Here is a 25000-nt window from a genome sequence, read left to right as displayed (position 1 = left end):
CTCAATGATAGGATATAAAAATGAGATACGATAAAACATACAACAACACAAAAATGTAATACACAACAATGAGACACACAAATCGCAAAAAGCCGCTGCCTGACCAGGGCTCAGAAAATCTGTAGACTCCTCCCACGCCCACCAAGGACTGTTTTCCCTGCTGGACTCTAGAAAGTGGTTCCGCAGTCTCCGTAGCAGAACCTCTCTAACAGCTTCTTCCCTCAGGCCATAAGACTCTTGAACGCATCGTAATAATCCCCTAAATTTTCCCCAAAAACGGATTAACTTGCTGGAATATAAAGACAATATACATCCAGAAACGTGGATGCATATGCAATAAGTGCAATATATTTATCTGTACAGTAATCTATTTATATCTGCACCTTACTGCTCTTTTATCCTGCACTATGACGAGCTAATGCAACGACATTTCCTTCTGATCTGTACTGTAAAGTTCAAATTTGAATGACAATAAAAGGGGGTCTAAGTGTAAGATGTAAAAATGAGAATGACAAAATGATGAGACACACAATAAAAAAATGAGGTGTGACTCAATAATAGGATATAAAAATGAGACACAATAAAATATACAACACAAAAATGTAATACACAAAAATTAGACACACAATGAGATGCAAAAATGATAATGACAGAATAATGAGACACAATACAAAAATCAGATACCCGATGTGACTCAATAATAGGATATAAAAATTAAACAAGATGAAACATACAATGACAAAAAAAATGTAATATATAAGAACGAGACACACAATGAGATATAAAATTGAGATGGAACCCGACACACAAATGAGATACACGATATACATGAGAAAAAATTTGACACAAAAATTAGTTACAAAAGTAGACGTACTGTAAAAATGGGACGGAACAAGACAATGACACACAAAGGTGAAACTCAAATTGAGATACACAATGAGACATACAGCACTGCAACAATGAGACAGAACAAAACAAAAAGACAAAAACGAGGTACACGAAACACATACAGTAAGACAGAAAAATAGGACACAACATTACAACATAATGCGACACCGAGAACAAAAATTACACAAAAAAGAAACAATGTGACAAAAATGAGAGCACTCAAACATGACCATGTCTCTCCACTGTGGGCATGCTAACAAACAGGCAGGACAAGGACATGCAGGATGTAAGGTAACTTACCATCAGGTTGAAAACGAGTGCAGAGTCCACCAGCAGCGCTTTGAGCAGCAACTGGACGTCTCCGAGGTCCGACGTGTACCTGAGCGTGTACTCCACCTTGTTGCTGCTCCAGTCTGACGGCAACAACTCTGACTTCTTGTCGCTGCTTCGAGGCTGCCAGGTAACAGCATAAGAAAAAGACAAACATGAACATCAAAGCCCCCAGGTGCTTATTTGTAGCTACGATGCAAATACGCCCTCTAATGGCTGTGAGCGCAATCTGCTGGGTAAGTGCTATGATCTTCTCAACCAGGACTGAGATGAACAGCTAACTTGTCATGAATGCGCAACACATGTTGTTCCTTATTAGGCTATGTCTACACTAAGCCGGATAACCCCTTAAACTAATAATTATTTAGCCTAAGCCCCGTTTCAGCCACACTAAACTATCGTTTAAGGTCCCCCTCCTCGGACAATTTTTTACACGGGTAAGTGCGCCGTGTATTTCTTGAATCTCCGGCTCTTAGCTTTGTATGGACTCATTGATTGTTTACAAACTGAGTTGGGAGAGGAAGTGACGCCAGAAAGACCGCGCCCCACACAGGAAGTGACGTCAGAAAGAACGCACCACAGCCAGCTTCATAATAAAGGGGTTTTCGTAACTCGGAGGTAACCACTGGAAATATGAAGGCGAGTCATCCAGACATGCCCGTGTTCCTCCTTCCGTCTGTACAGACGCTTGTGGAAATCACACATGAATACCTTAAGAGAAAGTGATTGCAGCTATTTGGGATACAACACTTCTCAGACGGCAAGAGAACTTTCGAATGATTCTACTTAGCGAAATACTTTGTCCATTTGTCGAAGGAGAGTCAACGAGAATGCGAGCTCCCGTGGATGTGATAAAAAAGGCAGCGTGTGCTTTGTATTACCTGGCTGTCGAGGGAAAACTACGGAAAACAGCGAATGCATTTGGACTGGCAAAGCAGAATGTGTCAGTTATTGTCCGCCATGTATGTCGCGGACTCAACGTCTAGGTCCAGAGTATATAAAGTCACCAGAACGAATGGACAATGAAGGTGAAGGCAAAATAATGAGGAGTGTCCTGACCAGATATCTAGATCCCTAGTTTTGATTGATGTAAAATGTTCTTTATCACATTGTTTACATGTCTAATAAATATTTGATTAATGTATGATGGCTCAGGTGTGATTCACTACAATAGGGCCCCACAGCACACTGGATTCCAGTTAATTGAAATACCACAACACTGGATATTGTTCAGATAAGTTAAATTTAGGATTTTGCACACAAAGCAACACTGGAGGTGACTATGACGTGCGCATTTTCCGCGCATGCGTAGGCGGACGGAGGGGTCCTCGGGTCAAAATGACTCGCCACTGTGTTAAAAAAAATAAATAAATCCCCATAACGATATTTTTTTAACTGAAAATTTTAAGACTTTTCCTAGACTGGCACCAACAGTAGAAAAAGTGAAATGTTACTTTTATTCACATTTGCATGTAAGCTGTACAAAAAATAGGTACAAAGGTGGTCTTCGGGTCAAAATGACCCGTGAGTCAAAAAGAGTTGAAATCAGAGTTATTTACACACCACAGAATGTTACAATGTTTTAGTCAATCAGTAGCAGAAGTAAACAAGACAAATCATGTGGTCTTCTCGCGGACTGCTGTGCCTTTGATCAGTCTCAGATCAATTAGTAGTATACGTGAACAAGACAGTAGCAAACTGCAGAGCTATTTTTCTGTGGATTTCCAGAGATCATAAAGGTACTGCAGCTGACAGGGCCCCGAATTCTGTCTGTGCTGAAGCCATGAGTGTGCGTCATATATACCGCTGAAGAGGCTCTAGAGCTGATTTTTTTCAGATGTCTAGCAAGACAACTCTGGTTCAGAAGAGGAAGTGGAGGATGTAGCAGAAGAAGAAGATGGGGAGGAATACAACCCATAGCATGATGAATCATCTTCAGAAGAAGAAGAAAACCCTGAAGCTGAAAGAGAGACTTTCCTTTCAAAAAATGGCAAAATAACATGGTCCTCAGCAGCATATGACCAACATGGCAGGCATGCAGAACAAAACGTCTTAAAGATGACCCCAGGACCCACAAGGTATGCCGGTTCTCATGTCCATGACATTGTCTCTACATTCTACCTGTTTATCACACCAGCAATAGAAAAAATAATCCTGGAGATGACAAATCTGGAGGGTTTTCGCAAATTTAGAGACAGCTGGAAAAAGATGGATGAGACTGACCTGCAGGCCTACTTAGTGCTGCTAATCTTAGCCGGTGTATACAGGTCCCGGGGTGAGGCTGCAGCTAGTCTATGGCAGTGTTTTTCAACCTTTTTTGAGGCAAGGCACGTTTTTTTCATTAAAAATTCCGGAGGCACACCACCAGCAGAAAACGTTAAAAATTAAACTCCACCAGGTCGTCGTGCCTTATTTTGAGTTTGTTGGTGTTTTCTTGAGTAGTGCTTTAGTTTTTGTCTTGCGCTGTTTTTGGTGGCCCTTCCTGTTTTGTCTGTGTTTTCCTGTAGCAGTTTCATGTCTTCCTTTGAGCGCTATTCCCCGCACCTGCTTTGTGTTAGCAAGCAAGGCTATTTAAGTTGTTGCTATCCTTCTTTGTGTGGACATTGTTGATTGTTATGTCATGTACGGATGTACTTTGCGGACGCCGCAAGTTTTTGCTGTTGTCCAGCATTCTGTTTCTGTTTACTTGGTAGCCAGTTCAGTTTTACTTGTGTTTTGCATAGCCATTCTTATGCTTCATTGCCGTTTCCTTATGTTCATTTTTGGTTATAGCATTATATACGTTTTTACCTGCATATTGTGATCACAACAAACCATCCTCGTCTCACCCGACACATTTCGACTTTTACAAAGCAATTAACTACCTGCTGCCACCTACTGACATGGAGTATTATGTGGTTACCCTGCCGAGCTCTACACAGCACAGACACTAAGCAACGGCACATTATTTGCAGATTATAATTATTGATTTGCAAAAAATATTTTTGGGACCAATTAGGTGAAGTTGCATAATTTCCCACGGCACACCAGACAATATCTCACGGTGTGCCCCGGCACAGTGGTTGAAAAACACTGGTCTATGGGATGCAGAGAGTGGAAGGCCAATTTTCCGAGTCACAATACCACTCAAACTGTTTCACACCTACTCAAGACTGCTACGATTTGATGACCGTTTCTTAAGCTATAGAAATGAAGTGAAGAGGGAAAACTCAGTTATTCACACATTTTGTGGTGAATGACAAGTTGTTTCTTCAAGCAAGATGAAATTTGGTGTTTAAATTCAATTAAGTTGCTTATATTAGGGTTTGTGTCATGGGCATGACGTTAAAGTACATCCGGCAGTGGGGGCTCCTCTCTGGGGTCTTGGGGCACTAGGAGGTTAACCCCTTTACTACTGTTACCCCAGGTGGCCCTTGGCAAAGGCCTAGTACCTGACTGCCCCCTAGCCAGGGATACGGTGAAGACCTCAACGGCGAAACAGGCGGAAGACGGTAGATTTAAGAACTACCACAACGGCTGCGATGGCGGAAGAAGGCTGCAGCAGAAAAGGGTCCCCAGTCGTCTTGGACTCCATGCCACTGGACCCTGACCCGTTTCTGTCAAGGATCGTGTGGTGACTGTCTGTGCACCAGTCTCCCCACGTTGAACTAAGTCACGCACAGGCATCCTCCATAAAGGGATACACCCCTACCAGGAGGATCGTCATAGTCGCTTCGAGTGACCGCCGATGATGATGATGAGTGAAGACGGGTCATTTTGACCCGGAGGACACAGTGTGTATACAGAAAATAAGGACAACAGGAACGGTGGCATTGTGTGTGTGGACACGGATAAGGTTAGGTGGGATTTACCCTGGATAACCTTATCCGGCTTAGTGTAAACGGGGCCTTAGACGTCTACAAAAATGTACAAATGTTCACTAGCATTAGCATGTTTGCTAAAGAGGAGACAGACTAATAGCCATTTTAAAAACAATCTAGGTATTGAAACGACAACAAGTTAAAGGGAGAATTGGGGATGATGACGTTGCTCACCTCGTCCCCGGAGCCGACGCACTTATATCCGCTTTTGATGACTTCCCAGTGAACGAGACATACGATGGCGTCTTGAGGACAAGATATGTTTTCACCACAGCACGAATACAACAGCTCTAAGCCCGCCATGGCTCCGACCGAAATGAAAGCAAAAAATGTCCACAATACACAATACACGACGCTCGCACTCCCCTTTTTGAGCTTGTCAATGGAAGGACTACAACTATTTTTTTTTAGCTTTAAACAACACACTGAACAGGAAAATGATATTATAATACAATGACTAATCAACTATCAGTGTCGTAAAACCTCTAACTGTACTTCCAATGGCGTCGTCAATTGTGTTTTGATCCCGACGACTAACATGTCCCCCTTAAAACATAATCTGACAATATAGTTCCGCACTCTTTACTCATGTGTGTAACTACTGAGGCGTTTCGTAAAATACATTGTCAAAGTTATTTAATGAATATACAACTTGAATAATTCCAATGCCCGTTTTTAAATATTTGCGCCTTTGTGGGTTTTAGCATGAGCTAAAGTCCGTTGAAAGACTCATTGGTCCCGCGCAGGGTGTGTAGATGCCAAGATGGCGGCGCCGTTGACTCTGCTGCTGGTCGTGGCTGTCACTGTTCGAGCAGCTCTTTTTAGGTCCTCTTTAGCGGATATAATCGCCGAGAGGGTGGAAGTGGTGTCTCCGTTAACTGCTTGGAAAAGAGGTAGGTCGAAGTTTTTTTTCTTCCATTACTTTTTCTTCCTTTCTGATGCTTCCGGGCCGGCGGAGCACAAACCGGTTAGCCCACCAACCTGCTGCTATGTTAGCATACTCTTAGCATCTACGCAATAAAATCGCTCCAAATAAAACAACAGCAACAAGCTTTTGTGTATTTGTTGCCATGCGTCATCACTTTTGGCCTTAAGGTGTTACCTTAATTTTGTCTTTTTTTGTATTGAGCCGAAGCAGGTGTAAACATCTTTAAAAACAAAGCAAAACAACTGTCAGGTAAAACACAAGATATGAGGTGACCAATGTTCCCTCGAATTTTTCATGCACAAACGCACAAACACTCTGAGCATTCAGTTCAATACAGACGTGCACACTTTGGCCATACCAGCAGCACATTTGTCTCAAACAAATCAAAAAATCAAAAAAAAAAAAAAAAAAAGACAATATAACATACATCCATAAACGTGGACGCATGTGAAAAAGTGCAATATATTTATCTGTACAGTAATCTATTTATTTATTTATATATATTTATTTATTTTATATATATATTTATATAGTATTTATTTATTTATATATGCACCTTATTCATACTTGCCAACCTTGAGACCTCCGATTTCGGGAGGGGGGTTGGCGGGGTGGGGCGGGGGCGTGGTCGGGGGCGTGGCTAAAAGGGGAGGAGTATATTTACAGCTAGAATTCACCAAGTCAAGTATCTCATATATATATATATATATATATATATATAGGAAATACTTGACGTTCAGTGAATTCTAGCTATATATATATATATATATATATATATATATATATATATATATATATATATTAGAGATGCGCGGATAGGCAATTATTTCATCCGCAACCGCATCAGAAAGTCGTCAACCATCCGCAATCCACCCGATCTAACATTTGATCAGAACTGCATCCGCCCGCACCCGCCCGTTGTTATATATCTAATATAGACGATGCAAGGCATTAGTGAGGTTATAAAGCTTTTGCCTGTTAAAGAAAGGAGACTGATCCAATGCAGCACAGACATTCGCGTGCCACGCTGTCACGACCCAGACGCACACCAGTGCGCAATCATATGGGAGCCGCGCTGAGCGCACCTCCAAGCGCGTCTCGCTGCCGGCGACGGCCGGGTATGGGCCCAACGCTCCAGCGCCATCCATTTTCAGGGCTAGTTGATTCGGCAGGTGGGTTGTTACACACTCCTTAGCGGGTTCCGACGTCCATGGCCACCGTCCTAGCTGCTGTCTATATCAACCAGGGTGAGCCCCACCCCTTTCGTGAGCGCACTGCGCGCGGAGTGACCCCTGTTACGACTCCCGAAATTCAGCGCCTCTCCCGAAAACCTCCCGGGACAAATTTTCTCCCGAAAATCTCCCGAAATTCAGGCGAAGCTGGAGGCCACGCCCTCTCCAGCTCCCTGCGGACCTGAGTGACGTGTCAACAGCCTGTATTCACGTCCGCTTTCCCACAATATAAACAGCGTGCTTGCCCAAACATGTTATAACTGTAGAATGATCAAGGGCGAGTTCTTGGTTTCTTATGTGGGTTTATTGTTAGGCAGTTTCATTAACGTCCTCCCAGCGCGGTAACAACACACAACAACAGCAGTCATGTTTTATTCTACCGTAAAGCAGTTCGTCTGCCATAAACAGCAATGTTGCTGTAATATATTGAGTTGGAGGCAATAACCAGGCGAGGTGATGAAGTACGTCTCTTTACTGTAGGCTTCAGAACAGACTCACACACTTGACGTCAGGTGCGCAACACCACGTAAATCGTTGGCCAACCAAAAAGTAACCCCAGTACGCTATAGCCAACATTCACCAGGAGATGGCAACAGACAAACATAGATCACTCTATTACATTCCTTCCATTTTAGAAATGTAGAAGTTACTCAAAATGAATAAACAACCCAACCAAAAAAATGCAGCAGCTCAATTAAAAAACTGTACTTAAGCCACATTCTTTTTTTTTTATAGTACTGAACTCTTAACCCTCATTTGTAAACAATAACATGCTTATTATACAAACAATATTTGTACACCTTTAACACAGATTTTTATACTGTCTTCAGAGATTCATTTTTTTTGGTGGTACTCGAAACCTTTCTGGGTACCTGCGAAAGGGTGTTCAGCATGGTTAGAAAAATAGTGACAGAGAATAGAACAAGGATGGACAATTCAACCCTTAACTCAACAATGAGTAGATGAGTGTTATGTGTGTGTAGATGTGTAAATAAATGAACATTGAAATTCAAGTATTTCTTTTATTTATATTTATTTATTTATATATATATATATATATATATATATATATATATATATATATATATATATATATATATATATATATATATATATATATAGCTAGAATTCACTGAAAGTCAAGTATTTCTTTTTATATATATATATATATATATATATATGAAATACTTGACTTGGTGAATTCTAGCTGTAAATATACTCCTCCCCTCTTAGCCATGCCCCCAACCACGCCCCCACCCCACCCCCCACCTCCCGAAATCGGAGGTCTCAAGGTTGGCAAGTATGCTTTAGGCTGCAATCTTACTTGGAGGGGAGGGAACAGGTGGTAGAGGTGAACGGCACCGTGTCCCCCCCCCCTCTCAGTGAGCTGTGGAGTCCCCCAAGGCAGTATATTGGGGCCTTTACTGTTCCTAGTATACATAAACGACTTTTCATCAGCATGCGACTGTGAATTGTTCTTGTTTGCGGATGACTCGGCCCTGCTGGTATCAGGCAAGGACAAGTCACAGGTGGAGAAAATCCTCAGTGCTGAACTCTGTAGAACTTGCACCTGGCTCGCTGACAACAAGCTATCCATACACTTGAGTAAAACGGAATCCATCCTGTTTGGGTCCCACATCAACCTTAAGAAAGTCAAGGACTTCACTATAAAAGTGATGATTAACTTGTGTGACGACTGTATTATGATGATAGTATATATTTATACCATGAATTGATTAACGTGGACCCCGTCTTAAACAAGTTGAAAAATTTATTCGGGTGTTACCATTTAGTGGTCAATTGTACGGAATATGTACTGTACTGTGCAATCTACTAATAAAAGTCTCAATCAATCAATCAATCAATCAATCAATCTTTGTTTCCTTTCAGTGGTTGAAGGTTTGGCTCTACTCGACTTGGGAGTTTCGCCCTATTCTGGAGATGTTTTCCATGAGGTGAGAATAGAATGAGCATTTTTAGTGATGATGACTGACAGCAACGTCTAAACGCTCCAAATACACAGATGTCCCAACGCACACACACACACACACACACACACACACACACACACACACACACACACACACACACACACACACACACACACACACACACACACACACACACACACACACACACACCATAGAACAAATGCTCTCTCATTGGTCTTATTGTTAAAGTTAAACTTAAAGTACCCATGATTAACACACACACACACATGTTATCATTTGGAATGAGGACTACGTTTTTGATCATCACTTGTGGGGACCACCCTTTCTACAGGTTGTGGTGACATGAAAAAAATTTGGTAAAATGGCCACTGCCCAGTTAGCTCATACACGTCTTTAAATCTCTGGATTGATGAAGTAATGTGCTGATCATTCTTACTGGGGCTCCTGGGGAAAAATAGTTAATATGGTTCACGGGGACCAAATTTAAATCATTTTGCATAAATCACAAAAAATTGTACGTGACTACTGACTATTTAAAAAAAAAAAAAAAAAAAAAAGTTCAAATTTGATGTTAAATGTTTTATGGGCCAAAGCTTAAAAATCACTTAGGCATCTTCAGAATGGATCTGACTATCATTTAAAAAGGTTTCCCTTTAAGGGACCTGTTTTTTTTGTCCCCCATACCGTCAGAGGTCCCCTAAATGTGTAAACAGAGTGATGTCCCAAATAAGTAAGCATTGCCAGAACACACACACACACACCATAGCACAAATGCTCTCTCATTGGTCTTATTGTTAAAGTTAAAGTACCCATGATTGTCACACACACACACACTAGGTGTGGCAAAATTATTCTCTGCATTTGACCCATCACCCTTGATCACCCCCCTGGGAGGTGAGGGGAGCAGTGAGCAGCAGTGGTGGCCGTGCCCGGGAATCATTTTTGGTGATTTAACCCCCAATTCCAACCCTTGATGCTGAGTGCCAAGCAGGGAGGTAATGGGTCCCATTTTTATAGTCTTTGGTATGACTCAGCCGGGGTTTGAACTCATGACCTGCCGATCTCAGGCCGGTCACTCTAACCACAAGCCCACTGAGTAACGCTAACATTAGCTACCACAAGCGATTGTAATATTGTAAAATCTTACGGCCAAGTCCATCAGCCGTGTTTCCTCTGGACATCTCTCAGGTTGGGCAAAGTACCATTTAGTTCTTTGAACTTGCAGCATTTCTTTCATGCAATTGTTTTTAGAGTTTGTGTGTGTTTGGCATTTGCATCATTTTTCTTTATGTCCATTTTTATCCTGTTGCTCCTGTGTGCACTATTTTTCAATTTGCAGCATTTATTCATTGCATTTGTTTAAGGGCATTTCTCTATTTGAAGTGTTCTGACTTTTGCAGCGCCTTTGCAACGGTTGGCCATTATAAATTATTTGTATTATTATTTATTGCTTCCATAGACCCCACTCATCATCTACCTCTTCCACTTCCTGGTGGATTATGCAGAGATAACATTCATGGTGAGTGATGTATGCTTACTTAAAGCCGGTAAACAGTTGTGGGATTATAGGCAGAAAAAAGATCATCCTAAAATGATAAAGTTTTCTTGCTTTGGTGCTCCCTGGGCTGAAATCTTACAAGGTTGTCTCGTATGATGATACGTGGAACCTGAAGATACAATGCTTGTTTTTCTACTAATTGTTGCTTAATCTCCTAGTAAACTCGTACCACATTTAAAGCATTTTTGCATTGGAGGGTCCACTGTATCACATTCTTGACTTACTGTATATGCGTCAGTGACAAATAACCTTTTGTTCCCCTGCCCTTGTGTCTATCTAGCTGGCCGACGGCATCGTTGCTGTGGCGCTCTACTATGCCGTGCAGGATTACAATAAGCAAGTGGTGAGCACGCCAAGTGAACATTATCTGAAACTAATATGTATCATCACATTTTGTAAGTACTATTTTCTAAACACGTGCGTTGTTGAACTGTATTTCAGTTCAGGAAGCAGAAATATGCCCTTGAAGCAGACCGCTACCCCCCTGACTGTCATGAGCTGATCAGGAGCCCCAATGAGATGTATTACATCCCCCTTAAGGTGGCCATGTTGTAAGTACACCGTCTGGATTACATTCCATTGTATAGTTCAGGGGTCGGCGAGCCGCATGCGGCTCTTTAGCGCCGCCCTAGTGGCTCTCTGGAGCTTTTTCAAAAATGTATGAAAAATGGAAAAAGATGAGGGGAAAAAATATATTTTTTGTTTTAATATGGTTTCTGTAGGAGGACAAACATGACACAAACCTCCCTAATTGTTATAAAGCACACTGTTTATATTAAACATGCCTCACTGATTCGAGTATTTGGCGAGTGCCGTTTTGTCCTACTAATTTTGACGGTCCTTGAACTCACCGTAGTTTGTTTACATGTATAACTTTCTCCGACTTTCTAGGACGTGTTTTATGCCACTTCTTTTTCTGTCTCATTTTGTCCACCAAACTTTTAACGTTGTGCATGAATGCACAAAGGTGAGTTTTGTTGATGTTATTGACTTGTGTGGAGTGCTAATCAGACATATTTGGTCACTGCATGACTGCAAGCTAATCGATGCTAACATGCTATTTAGGCTAGCTATATGTACATATTGCATCAATATGCGTCATCTGTAGGTATATTTGAGGTCATTTAGTTTCCTTTAAGTCCTCTTAATTCAATGTATATCTCATGACACACTATCTGTATATAATATGGCTTTTAATTTTTTGCGGCTCCAGACAGATTTGTTTTTGTATTTTTGGTCCAATATGGCTCTTTCAACATTTTGGGTTGCCGACCCCTGGTATAGTTAATAAAGTGGCCACTGAGTGTATATACTCATCCCCCCATTCTCCGCTCTTCCCTGGCAGTTATTTACTGAACCCGTTCACCATCTTGTCTTGCGTCGCCAAGTCAACCTGCGGCCTGAACAACGCCGTGGTGTCCCTCTTCATCCTGTCCACCATTAAAGGTAAAGTCGCACGTTTGACCTCATGCAGGAACATTAGTGTGACACATTTCTTTGAATTCCTGGCAGGAAATGTGCTACTGAGCGCCATCTTCTTGGCCTTGGCGACGTACCAAAGCATTTATCCTCTGTCTCTGTGCACTGGCGCGCTGCTCTACTTGATGCAGGTTTGGTTTTCACACACATTGTCCAACATGGCTGACACCAAGTGACTATGTGCGTGGGTGTGTCCAGCGCCAGTTCATCCCCATCAACATACGACGGGTCAGCTTCTGGTGGTTTGTGGCTCAGTACGCTTTCATGTATCTGGGCAGTCTCTTCGTCACGATCTGCCTGTCCTTTTTCCTGCTGGGCTCCTGGGACTTCCTGCCCTCCGTCTATGGCTTCATGTGAGAAAAGTTCATTACATTACATGAATTGTTGTGGAAGTTTTAGTCTCAAGTCTATAATAACAAATGAACTTAACTTTGACTTTAAAGGTTGACTTGTAGTTTTAATTAAGGTGTCCCTCAGGACCACTGATATGCGGGTGAGCTGACTGTCACAAGCGAGTCACAACACTGACGATGATCATGTAGTGTTTACCAAAGGACTGCATCTGTGGCGCGAGGTTGCGGGAGGATTGATGATGTCATTATCTGTTTTGCATGATAGGCACATAATACCCATAGGGTCCCATTTAACCCTTGTGTAGGCTTAAAATTGAATACCGCATTTCCTCGAATTAGCGCCCAGGCGGTAATTAATTTAAAACCTCTTCTCACTCCGGCGCTTACCAAAGGCATGCGGTAAATTTAGGCATGCACTTATAAATTTGAGTGTGATGTAAGGATACCATCATGACATTGCTTAATGCCGCAATAAAATTTAAAGCAGAATGAATCATCCCGGGAGTTCTTTTTGTTTGGGTCTGAATAGGCAATTATAACGTGACACTCTTTATTTTTACAAGGGGTCATTCAACAATTACGTACGCATTTTTCTGTATGTAAAAACGCATAAAAAAACAAATTGAAAATAAAACATTCTACTTTAATTCTTAACTACGATTGTAACAACAAACATCAATCAATGTAAACAACATCCGTGAGGCCAGAGAGAAAATATCATTTGAACTTGAACAAACTGAAAATGTTCCTGTCGGCATTACTGACAGATGCTTCCCCCACTGCACCTTGATGGACATCTACTACGGTACTTGCACTACATCTTGTGGAGATCCATCAGTTGTTAAGACCTCTTCATCCTCACCGCCGTCCATTTCTCCGTCACCTTGTCCGAAGTGTACGTCCAAAACTACAGCACCGTCGTTTGAAATAATTTCGTCTGTGTCCGCTTCCTCATCACTCTCATCACTTTTTACGGCTATGTCTTGGTCGTCATCTGTGTCATCTTGTCTCAGGGGCTGATTGAGGAGGCCGTGTATATCAATACATATGTATTATTTTGCGAAACGAGTTTGACCCGGCGGTAATTCTAGGCATGCGCAAATTATTTTGCGAAACGAGTTTGACCCGGCGGTAAATCGAGACATGCGCATACCGTATTATTCGGAGTATAAGTCGCACCTGCCGAAAATGCATAATAAAGAAGGAAAAAAACATATATGAGTCGCACTGGAGCCCGGCCAAACTGAAAAAAACTGCGACTTATAGTACGAAAAATATGGTACTATATACCCGGCGGCAATTCAAGGAAATACGGTACACACCGTTACTCTTCCCAAAGAGGTACACCATCATTAGTGTCATAAGTCAGCAAAAAACTTAAATTTTTTGCTTTCAACTCTTAAAAAAAACAAAAAAAAACTATTTCAGATATATTTATTGATACAAAGATATTTTTAGGTTTTTGTTTACGTTGTATGGCCTTTCTGTCAAATAACTAATAATAATTTTTGTTTTAATGGGAAAATGCATCATATGCAATCTTTTAAAAAAAAGTTGCAGGGTGGAATATTTGAGGTAGGGTAATTACAGCTGTGAATAAGTCAATAATTCAAGACCGCATTGATTTTGATACATTACAAAAGTAGACTGAAACTTATTTTTACAGTGCCTGTTGAGCTAGAATAAGAGAGAAAAAAGCAGGCAGGACTTGGTTGAATTTATGCAAGATTTTTATATATATATACCGGTATATCTGCCATGTTATATATATATATATATATATATATATATATATATATATATATATCCATCCATCCATCCATTTTCTACCGCTTATTCCCTTTGGGGTCGCGGGGGGCGCTGGAGCCTATCTCAGCTACAATATATATATATATATATAAAACTGTATAACTCATTTACGCTTATCACAGCTATGAGAATTATGCATCGTGGTCCTCTATCTGGTGGCTAAGGGGCGCATTTATACCAAAACAATATTTTCTTGTTTTTTGATTAGCAAGAATCAGATTAATTCAGTTTTAATGGGGTAAAAGCTTAGTTATATATCAGGATTACAGGCTGTTAAAAATACAAGTAATAATGAGAGTCAATGGGGCCGAAAAGGTTTTAAGAGAAAGTGGGAATACTTTATTTTTATGTTCTATTTTATTATGTTGCAAAGACGACACAATGCAATTTAAAAAAAACAAACAAAAAAAAAACTCCCTGGCAAAAATTTCCGTCCTCTAACATTCAAACAGAACAATCATATCACATAAGGAACACATGTATTGCCCCAGGGTTGCACAAGGGTTAAATGTGTTTGTTATCGATGGCAAACAGGTAGTCTTCAGTATTAAATTGAAACTTGCTTATGGAATTATTGAGCACTCAGGTTTCCAGTCAGAGAACACAAAGTTATCAGATGGACTCAGCAACTTTAAACTGTAGTTTTAAATCAGCGTGTGCAGGTTAGCCATAATAAAGTTTAGTTTAGTTATTTTGTTTAGCAGTCTGATGCTATGTATTAAATAAACACAGCTGTCATTCCCACTATCATGAGAGCAGAACATCAACAGACTTCGGAGAAGCCATTATTGCTTCATTTATTCAAGCGGAAGAAAGCTCACCTAGGCAATGACTTCTGCACCAATTAAAAGCGGCGATCCCAATATAAGCAAAACTGGAGGCGAAAGTCACACTTTCAATTACGTGCATAAACATTGAGAATTCTTACTAACTAGTGCAACATTTTTTCAAGGCAATTCAAAATGTATTTGTGGTGGGCTGCCACAAATAAATGAATGTGTGGGAAACATTATGTCACAATCTTATTTTGTCTACCCGCAGTCTCTCCGTCCCCGACTTGACCCCCAACATCGGCCTCTTCTGGTATTTCTTCGCAGAGATGTTTGAACACTTCCGCCTGTTCTACCTTTGCGTTTTCCAGATTAACGTCTTCTTCTACACTATCCCTCTCTCCATCAAACTCAAGTGAGTCCTCCACCACGGTCGTTTTCTAATGGTCAATATTTATTTTTTGTCCCTCCGCGCGTCATTATGAGTGTGTGTACCTTCCAGGGAGCATCCAGTATTTCTGATCTTCATGCAGCTAGCGGTCATCTCCATCTTCAAGTCCTACCCCACAGTTGGAGACATCGCCCTGTACATGTCCTTCCTCCCCGTGTGGAGTCACTTGCACAAATGTAAGTTCATGGCTGTGTTAGCGCAAGGCCCTCGAAGGAAGACTGTAGGGGAGTTGATTTCTTTATAATCTTTGAACTTAAAGGGGAACTGCACTTTTTTAGGGGAATTTTGCCAATCACAATCACTATAAAAGACATGGCAATGGATGTATTCTTTTTTTTTTAATGCATTCTAACTCGTAAATAAATGTAAATAAATTACAGCTGAGCCAATGGGAGGTCCTCTATTCCTTCCATAAAACCCAATAAAAAAACATCCATAAAGCGCCAACAATACTTTATTTACATTTCGTGACTTGAATATAAACCGAGTATTATTAGGGACCGAGTCCCTTTGGGACAGAGGACCCTATTGAATTTCTAGTGTTTTATTATTATACCGCCGCCTCTTTGAGCTGTAATTTGACCCCCTTAACATGCTTCAAAACTCACCAAATTGGACACACACATCAGGACTGGCGAAAATTGCGATCTAATCAAAAAACCAAACCCCAAAACTCAAAATTCCGCTCTAGCGCCCCCTAGCAAGAAAACACAGACAAAACTGCCTGTAACTCCCAGTAGGAATGTCGTAGAGACATGAAACAAAAACCTCTATGTAGGTCTCACTTAGACCTATATTTTATACACTGACAACTCCCAGCAAAAATCAACAGGAAGTTTGCAATTCCCCCTTCAAAACAAAAGTTGTGTAAAAACAGTCACTTTTTTTCAAACATTATCTCCTTTGAGCGCGTTTGTCGTGTCGGCTTCAAATTAGCACAGGAGAGAGATTGAACCCTTCTGATTAAAAGTTGATGAAAGAGTTTTAATTACTGCTACGGTTTGGATTTTATGAGCCCTCAAAGTCGGTCCCGTCCATCGCTGCTTGCAGCTTTAATTGATATTGTAATTATAAGTGTTAACGCAGACAAACTATTTATAGTGGCGCTGTGTTCTGAGCTTGTGTGCCAATGTTGACATAATCGACTGATCATCTGCTTCATGATTGACGGATCAGCGTGGCTCGGGTGCTACAGCGGCCGTGCTCGCAACTTCAGGGTTCCAGGTTCGATCCCTGCCGTTGTGTCCTTGGACAAGACACTTTACCCTCATGCTCCTAGTTCCACCCACACTGGTTTGAATGTAGTTTAAAGATGTAGAAAATGGGTTTCACTATGTAAAGCGCTTTAAATGTCTAGAGAAAAGCGCTATATAAATATGTTCTTCACTTCGCTTTCTTGCTCATGAGACTTAATTGTAGATCATAAGTCATGCCTCTCACCTGGATAGTAGAAGGACGAAGACCTATTCCGACACGTTGGTACACTTAGACAGCCAATTTAATCGCAATGGCGAAAATGACACGAAAAGACACTTGGTTCCACCCCCATTTTTAGCGAGGATTATGAGTCATTCTTTATCCAAATGGAAATATATGAACATCCTAGCAGTCAGCATCCTAATGACAGCAGACATTATACAGTATGTGATGATTTATGTTTGTTGGCTATCATAGTCTGCAGTGATAAGTGATGCTTTAAAAAAAAGAAAAGAAAAGCGAATGTCATGATGCGTTTCTGAAATGAATGCGCCGCGTATGCTTAAAATGAGAAAACTATGTAAATATTAAATGTTATTATAAATGTACCTGTTACATTACACCTACACTTACAGCATGTACTGTATATAAAACCTTAATGGAGGTTTCTTTGAGGGCTTTACAGGCAGAATAAAGCAGCTCCAATAGGTTCCATTGTAAGCAGACTTTTAATGGCATTTATTTACTATGTAGAATGTTTAAAAAAAACAACCAAAAAACATGTCTTTTATAATGATTGTGAATGATAGGAAAAATTCCCCAAAAAGTGCAGTTCCCCTTTAACACGTTACTGTGGGATGGATTTATCCTGCCAACAAACACACAGTCCTTACTTAGCTTAAAGGACTCGCACAGCTCCACTAACACATTTCAAAGTCTCAAACACAATAAGTGATACAATCTGTTCTATTTTGTCATCTATTTGTCCACCTAGTCCTGAGAAACATCTTCCTGGTGTCCTGTGTCATGCTGGCCTGTTCTGCACTCTTCCCGGTCCTCTGGCACCTCTGGATCTACGCCGGCAGCGCCAACGCCAACTTTTACTACGCCACCACGCTGCTGTTCAACATTGCTCAGGTAAGACCATTTTTGATGAGCTGTAACATTGGACGCTTTCTAGCAAAAATGGTGACCTACACCTAATAATAGAGACACCAATAAAATAGTGAATTTTTTCATCCAATAATATTCTTCTCACACTCATTAAAACAATTAGATTTTTGTAATGTATAGGTACTCACAGTTAATGAATGATAGTAAGGCGGCTAACGGTGGTACACTGCTACGCAGGCCGCTGGGTCTTTCCTGCTAGCTGTCTGTTCATCCAATCCCTCGTCTTAATAATCCACACTGCTTGCCTTTTGTGATTCCAGTAATGATTTACCATCAGAAATTCATTATGATGAATTAAATAAAATTCATTATGGCGGCCATACTTGCCAACCTTGAGACCTCCGAATTCGGGAGATTTGGGGGGTGGGCGGGGCCGGGGGGCAGGGTTAAGGGAGGAGGAGTATATTTATAGCTAGAATTCACTGAAATTAAAGTATTTCTTATATATATATATATATATAGTACAGTACAGTACAGTACACTGTAATGAAAACACAGTTCTACTAACTGTACTGTACTTGCTGCTTACTTAAAAAACAACAACAACACTTACCTTTCACTATTTGAGTAGCCTTTGTTCTGCCATTTGAGTAGTGGCGAGCGATCTCTGAATCCGGGAACATATCCTTCACGGATTTGTTGAAAACATCCGCAAATGAAAAAGGGATGTTGCTTGCAAGGTGGCCCATAATACTGCGTTGCCACCGCCGCCTTGTGCTTCTCTGACCGTTCATGACTACCGTATTTTTCGGAGTATAAGTCGCACCTGCCGAAAATGCATAATAAAGAAGGAAAAAAACATATATAAACTGTGAAAAAAACTGCGACTTATAGTCCGAAAAATACGGTATATCCATTCGGCCACCGTGTTATGGGTTATAGATAAACCTATGGACATTACTACTTGTCGTAGTTTTGAAGCAATGCATGATGGGAATCCGGATGTTGTGTGTCAGTGTATTAACCTGCCGGCTGGTATAAACACACGCTGAGAAATAGCTCCGTGCCTGCCTACTTTATGGGTTATAGATAAACCTTTGTAAAACGGAGACATATATAATAGTCTCCTTTTCAGGTGAGAGACGACACTAAAGGCAGTGCCTTTAAGGCACGCCCCCAATATAGTTGTCCGGCTGGAAATTGGGAGAAATTTGGGAGAATGGTTGTCCCGGGAGATTTTCGGGAGAGGCACTGAAATTTGGGAGTCTCCCGGAAAATTCGGGAGGGTTGGCAAGTATGATGGCGGCGGGTTGAGACAGGCCAGGGCATGGCAGCCAGTCTAAACTAGCTGCTCTGAACGGACTGGTTAATAAGGTGTGTCAAGTGTGCTGTAATTCTTTCTGCTGGGGGTGTTTGGACTGAAAAATTGTGGCTGAATAGCAAAATATGTCCTTAAGTATTGTTGTAAATTCTTTGTCACAACCTGATTGTTTTGTTGAACTGTAATACTCTGTCTACATACAGTGTCATAATAATTAGCAGGATACAAATAGTGGTCGACTACAACTGATGTGTGAATGTAGCCTGATTTGGTTTTGTTTAGCTTTTTGTCCAAAGTGCGCCTCCAATTATGCAGGTGGCCCCAAAGCATCGGTTCATTCTGAACCTCAACATCCTTGATATGTTTTTTTTTAGCTGCGCCCGCTCACTGACCGTTTTCTTTTTGCAGATATTATTAGTGTCAGATTACTTCTACGCCTTCTTGAGGAGAGAGCACCATCTCACTAACGGATACTACCCAAAGAAAAAAGACGGCTCAGAGGCCACCTTGGTCCTGAAGTAAATCTCCCCTGTGGAAGTGGAGCCAAGCCCTCAAACACAGACTGACAAGGGTCAAAGACTTGAAGCTGCACCGCTCATCAGACAAAGGAGGACCTGTGATGAAAGGGACACGAGTGGATGTTGGGATTTGACGACACAAACTGTGATTCTCATTTCTGCAGGGCTATAATTTTGAAAGGAAGAGACTGAAGCGGGATTTTTTTAATTGGAGTTTTGAGCATCTCAGAGCTTTTCCTGTTCATATTTAATTTATTTTTGTGAAATGATCACAAATCCCCACAGATGACGAGTTCATCTTCATTCCCATGACTTTAGAAGTTAGATTTTTCAGAAGGATTTAAGCGAACCAGTGATGCATGATAACAACCTCATCAATTTATACAATGTAGATTAGAATAAGAAGTTCAATTGATTCTGCCATTTGGGACCATGTGACTGAATGTTGACATTCCTTCAAACAAGAAATAAACTTTTATGAATGAAATGGAAAGGCAATGTTCAGAAAAATAACAGGAAAAAAACTAGATTTATTTTCTTTTTTTACTGAGAAAGTCTCACCTTTATTATATTGTACTGAAGACTTGAGTTTGTTATTGCAGATTAAACATGTTACTTCAATAATGTGTGCTTGTATTCTTTGGGTAGCTTGATGGTGATTCCATGTAATAAATGATTAACTGAATAACTACTGCATATTTAAAGAGAGTTGTGTTTCAACTGAAAAGTTTCATTTCATATAATTTATTTTGTACAGTAAAACAGAGGTGTGATCCTCACATGGTCTTTGAGAATTTAACAAACAGACAATCAAACCAGATGTTGACACACGTCGATTGTTGCCAGCAGATAAACAACTTTGAATGACACGCGCTTCACACGCGAGCAAAGTTATCGTTTCTGGAGGAATACACTGAGAAAGGCGTGTGTGTGTAGCTGTCAGTTTGTGTGTGAATGCGTGTGTCTAGTTCCCCTCACATGCTCCATGCATGTCTATTTAGGCGGCCTGTAGGCGATCTTCCTACTTTTGAGCACCGACCACCTGTGTCGTTTCATGTAGTAGATGAGAGGCACCAAGATGGCCGACCCCATCAGCAGCTGCACCGCAAAGAAACAAACATTATAAAATTCGTCATGTGGATTGACTAACATGTTCGTGTACCTTGAGTCCCATGCGTTTACGCTGGTCATGCTCTGGCTCCGCCGCCCACCTCAAGAAGGTGCACACGTCTTTAGCCACCTGGCTCATGGTGGCGGGGGTTCCTATGGCAACAACAGCTCTTAGCAGGATTACAAGTACCATACTTGTGTGATGTGATTAGTTGAAGTGTCAACATGTGTGAGACATTGACGTCTTACCGTCGTCGTATTCCAGAATCTCGTTGTAGATGGGCGGGGCCATTCCGATAGCCTGCCCGGGGAAGTAAGGGTTGTAGTAGAGACCCTCCCTTACTGCCACTCCTGCAGGAGGCTCGCAGTATCCCGTCAGGAGGCTGAACACGTAGTCCTCCCCGCCGTGCCTGAGGGAGGAGTAAGTCAGCCATCACATGTTCTGGACGGTTCCATAACCTCCCTGTTAAAGCTCAACTTGTTACCTGGCGTTGACGATGTAACTAAGGTCAGGCGGGAGGGCGCCGTTGTTGGCCGCCCTGGCGGCCTCTGGGTTGGGGTAGGGTTTGGGGAAGTAGTCGGAAGACTTCCCCGGTCGGGTGAACATCTCCCCGGTATCATCAGGTCCATCAACTACCTCCACCTGGGGCAGGGAGTCTTCTATTAACACTACGCATATTTTTTGTGGACTCATAATCAGCAAAATAAACCAGAGCTCACCTCTTCAGCGATGGTCTTAACCTCCTCCTCGGTGTGTGACACCCCCTCCAGGTTCCTAAAAGCCAGGTACTCCATGCTGTGACAGGCCGAGCACACCTGCTTGTACACCTGGTACCCACGGCGAATGCTGCACGTGCACATGAGGGCGGGGGAGAAAAACCCATTACACGTCGTGATGGATGCTGACCTGTAACTCGAGTCATGTGTCCATGCAGCCAAACCTGGCGTGGTCTAGAGACGAGAGGAGTCCGCCGTGGCTCCATGGGTAGTTAGGTGGGTGGAGCTCCAGATCTGAGGCTTTGACAGACTGGTGCAGCATCATGGCGAGCCCCGCCCCGCCAGCTGTGACCACGCCGAGTGTCGTCAGGGCCATCTTTTTGCTGCAAGGCAGGCTGGCAAAAGACATGTTGGCCTGTGTGGGGGTAAATCATAAAAAATATAATGAACACAATGTGCTGACATTGTACAAAGTAGGGCTGGGCGATATATCGATATATCGATATATCGCGGGCTTGTCTCTGTGCGATATAGAAAATGACTATATCGTTATATTCGAGTATACGTTCTCACGCAGTTGCTTTTAGCTGCGGGCATTACACTACAGGCTCTTCCCACTCTTTCTTGTCTCTCCTTCTCACAGACAGCAAGCGCACCTTCTTACATGCGTCACATACGTATACGCCCTCGCATGGGTAACGTTAACTGTGGTGCGAGTGGTAATACGAGAGAAAGAAGGTGCGAATCTAGTAACAAATGAAGGAAGAATTAATTCCCAAGAAAAACAGCACGGGGTCCATCGTCTGGCGGTGGTTTGGCTTCAAGCGGGAATATGTCGAACAGACAACCGTAATTTGTCAAGTGTGGGGCAAAAGCGTTGCTACAAAAAGTAGCATTACTGCTAATATGTAGCATCATTTGAAAAGTCACCCGCTAGAGAATGAAGAGTGCTTACTCTGCATGTCAACATCTCCGTTTGGTGCCACACCAACAAAATGCCGAGGCAACCATTTCCACATCAACACCGTATGAAAAAAATAGTGAACAACAGAATGAGATAACGTCCGCAGTAACCTACCACATAGCGATTTGATTTCCTATTATGCAGCTCATTTTTATTTTGACAGTAATTAAAATATCTTGTGTGACATCATGCACAAAAGTGCACTTTATTTGTTTTAAACTGTTGTAGTGGCGTTCTGTACAAAAAGTGCACTTTAATTTATTGTTTTTATGTCATCTTAGTGACATCATGCACAAAAGTGCACTAATAGCTTGTTTTAAAATGTCTCTGACAATCTTGCACTTTCTGTTTTGAAATGACATGAATGTTTGTGCCACTGCTTAATAACTGTTTAATAAATACAGTTTTGCTAAATTGACTTAGTTGTGATTTCCCTCTCTGCATGAAAGTTTAAAATGAGCATATATTAATGCAATATGAAGAAGAATGTTTTAATGTAGACACATAGAATTAGGGCTGCAACAACTAATCGATTAAAATCGATTATAAAAATAGTTGGCGATTAATTTAGTCATTGATTCGTTGGATCTATGCTATGCGCATGCGCAGAGGCTACTTTTTTATAAACCTTTATTTATAAACTGCAACATTTACAAACAGCTGAGAAACAATAATCAAAATAAGTATGGTGCCAGTATGCTGTTTTTTCCCCAATAAAATACTGGAAAGGATAGAAATGTAGTTTGTCTCTTTTATCCGATTATTAATCGAAGTAATAATCGACAGATTAATCGATTATCAAATTAGTTGTTAGTTGCAGCCCTACATAGAATCATCATACTACTGTGATTATATGCATCAAGTGTTCATTCAAGGCTAAGGCAAAATATCGAGATATATATTGTGTATCGTGACATGGCCTAAAAAATATCGAGATATTAAAAAAAGGCCATATCGCCCAGCCCTAGTACAAAGTATGTATGAAGTAATGAGTATACTATTTAATTTGGACTATAACAACATTAAATTGGCCCTAGTGTGTGAATGTTGTCTGGCTATCTGTGTTGGCCCTGCGATGAGGTGCCGACTTGTCCAGGGTGTACCCCGCCTTCCGCCCGATTGTAGCTGAGATAGGCTCCAGCGCCCCCCCCCAACCCCAAAAGGGAATAAGCGGTAGAAAATGGATGGATGGATATAATGCTGGGATAGGCTCCAGCAACCCCCACGACCACAAGAGGGACAAGTGGTCGAAGATGGATGGACGGATAATGCTTTTTGGCAGCTAAAAAATTATATTTATGACAATTTTGATTATTAACAAACTAGCAACAACCACATCATTCATGCAATGTTTTAATGACAAAACAAGGGTGCAAAAACGAAATTTCTCTTAACAAAAATGTGACTTACCACGCCTATCATTACGAAAAACACACATTGGCGCACCATTTAAAACCGTATTAACGCGCACGTACACGCGGCTGGCTACTAACCGGAAGTCCTCTCAGTCCTTGACGTGCTAACACGTTAGCATTCAACGGGGTCGCACAGCGAACGGGGCAGTCGGTAAAATGTAAAATCCCTAAATACTGGAGATAAATACGCGCAAATTATCACTTTAATGTGCACCCAGCCTTGCCTGATTTAGAAGAATAATACTAAATTAGTTGCTATTATAGCATTATAAAGATAACCGGTGCAAAGGCTAGGTATGGTTAGCCAGTAATGTTACACATTTGTGTCCTTTACTTTAGAAATTAATGGTGGACTATTGAGGTAAAAAAAAAAAAAAAGATATATTAAATATAATAATTTAGTATGGAGTGTCCTAAAGATGTGTCATAACGCGGGTGACCTTGTCTCAACCGGCCGGTTGCTAGCCAAGGCTAGCATTTGTTCGCAGTAAAAACACTCCAAATTGATATTAATCGCAAATTCGAATACACGCCCCGAGTTATTGTTTTTCAAATATTATGTCCTGTGTACCTTGGGTGTCTTTATGGTTTTGGGAGTGCCGAGGAGGGCTCTCCCGCTGCCGGAGAGCACCACAGCCCGTAACGCCGCCATCTTCTTTCCAACGCTCTGACAAGCCGCTACTCTACTCCATAATACAGTGGAGTAGAAGACGCCTCCGGTCAGGACTTTCACAATAAAACAAAAATAAAGTAAGTCCCATTTTTTTAATGCGTACTGTAACGTAAGTAGTCTTATTTTGAAGACCACATTCGCTGCCAGACCAGAAGCAAACGTCTAAGTCTACACCTTTACTTGACAAGTTCGAGCTTTACGCAACAATGTTTTCTAACACTTTTTGTAAGACAGAGGTCGATTAAGCAGATTTGACCATAGCAGACGACGTTTGTCTGTTTTCTTTGGAGAAACAAAATCACACACATGCCCCAAATAGTTGTAGTTTAGTAAGAATAACAACACTAAAGCTACAGTACTGT

At 41.4% G+C, this 25000-nt stretch overlaps 3 protein-coding genes across 3 annotated transcripts in view; 1 reads left to right on the top strand and 2 right to left on the bottom strand.

Annotated features, from left to right (window-relative positions):
- The window catches only part of psmf1 (proteasome inhibitor subunit 1), a 10384-nt gene extending 4683 nt beyond the window's left edge, over positions 1-5701 (bottom strand). Inside the window, exons 1-2 of the mRNA XM_061923744.2 lie at positions 5253-5701; positions 1189-1341 (exon numbers count right to left, since the gene is read on the bottom strand). Of these exons, the coding sequence (XP_061779728.1) occupies positions 1189-1341; positions 5253-5381 (282 nt within the window). The 5' untranslated portion in view covers positions 5382-5701. The remainder of the gene's footprint in view (positions 1-1188; positions 1342-5252) is intronic.
- Positions 5651-20369, top strand: pigu (phosphatidylinositol glycan anchor biosynthesis, class U). Its single transcript, XM_061923742.2, has 12 exons — positions 5651-5971; positions 9129-9193; positions 10650-10709; positions 11029-11091; positions 11190-11299; positions 12094-12194; positions 12261-12358; positions 12426-12580; positions 15431-15574; positions 15662-15786; positions 17802-17944; positions 19650-20369. The coding sequence occupies exons 1-12, from the start codon at positions 5842-5844 to the stop codon at positions 19761-19763; spliced, it is 1308 nt and encodes a 435-aa protein (XP_061779726.1). The 5' UTR covers positions 5651-5841; the 3' UTR covers positions 19764-20369.
- A 118-nt stretch (positions 20370-20487) lies between these two features.
- On the bottom strand, positions 20488-24669 carry cyc1 (cytochrome c-1). Its single transcript, XM_061923743.2, has 7 exons — positions 24537-24669; positions 21811-22001; positions 21590-21716; positions 21355-21512; positions 21119-21279; positions 20922-21022; positions 20488-20857 (listed from the first exon to the last, which is right to left on the bottom strand). The coding sequence occupies exons 1-7, from the start codon at positions 24615-24617 to the stop codon at positions 20753-20755; spliced, it is 924 nt and encodes a 307-aa protein (XP_061779727.2). The 5' UTR covers positions 24618-24669; the 3' UTR covers positions 20488-20752.
- Positions 24670-25000: the final 331 nt, after the last annotated feature.

The sequence above is a fragment of the Nerophis lumbriciformis genome, linkage group LG28 (assembly GCF_033978685.3).
Source record: "Nerophis lumbriciformis linkage group LG28, RoL_Nlum_v2.1, whole genome shotgun sequence".
NCBI classification, from domain to species: domain Eukaryota; kingdom Metazoa; phylum Chordata; class Actinopteri; order Syngnathiformes; family Syngnathidae; genus Nerophis; species Nerophis lumbriciformis.
This window is presented reverse-complemented; position numbering and strand designations above follow the sequence as displayed.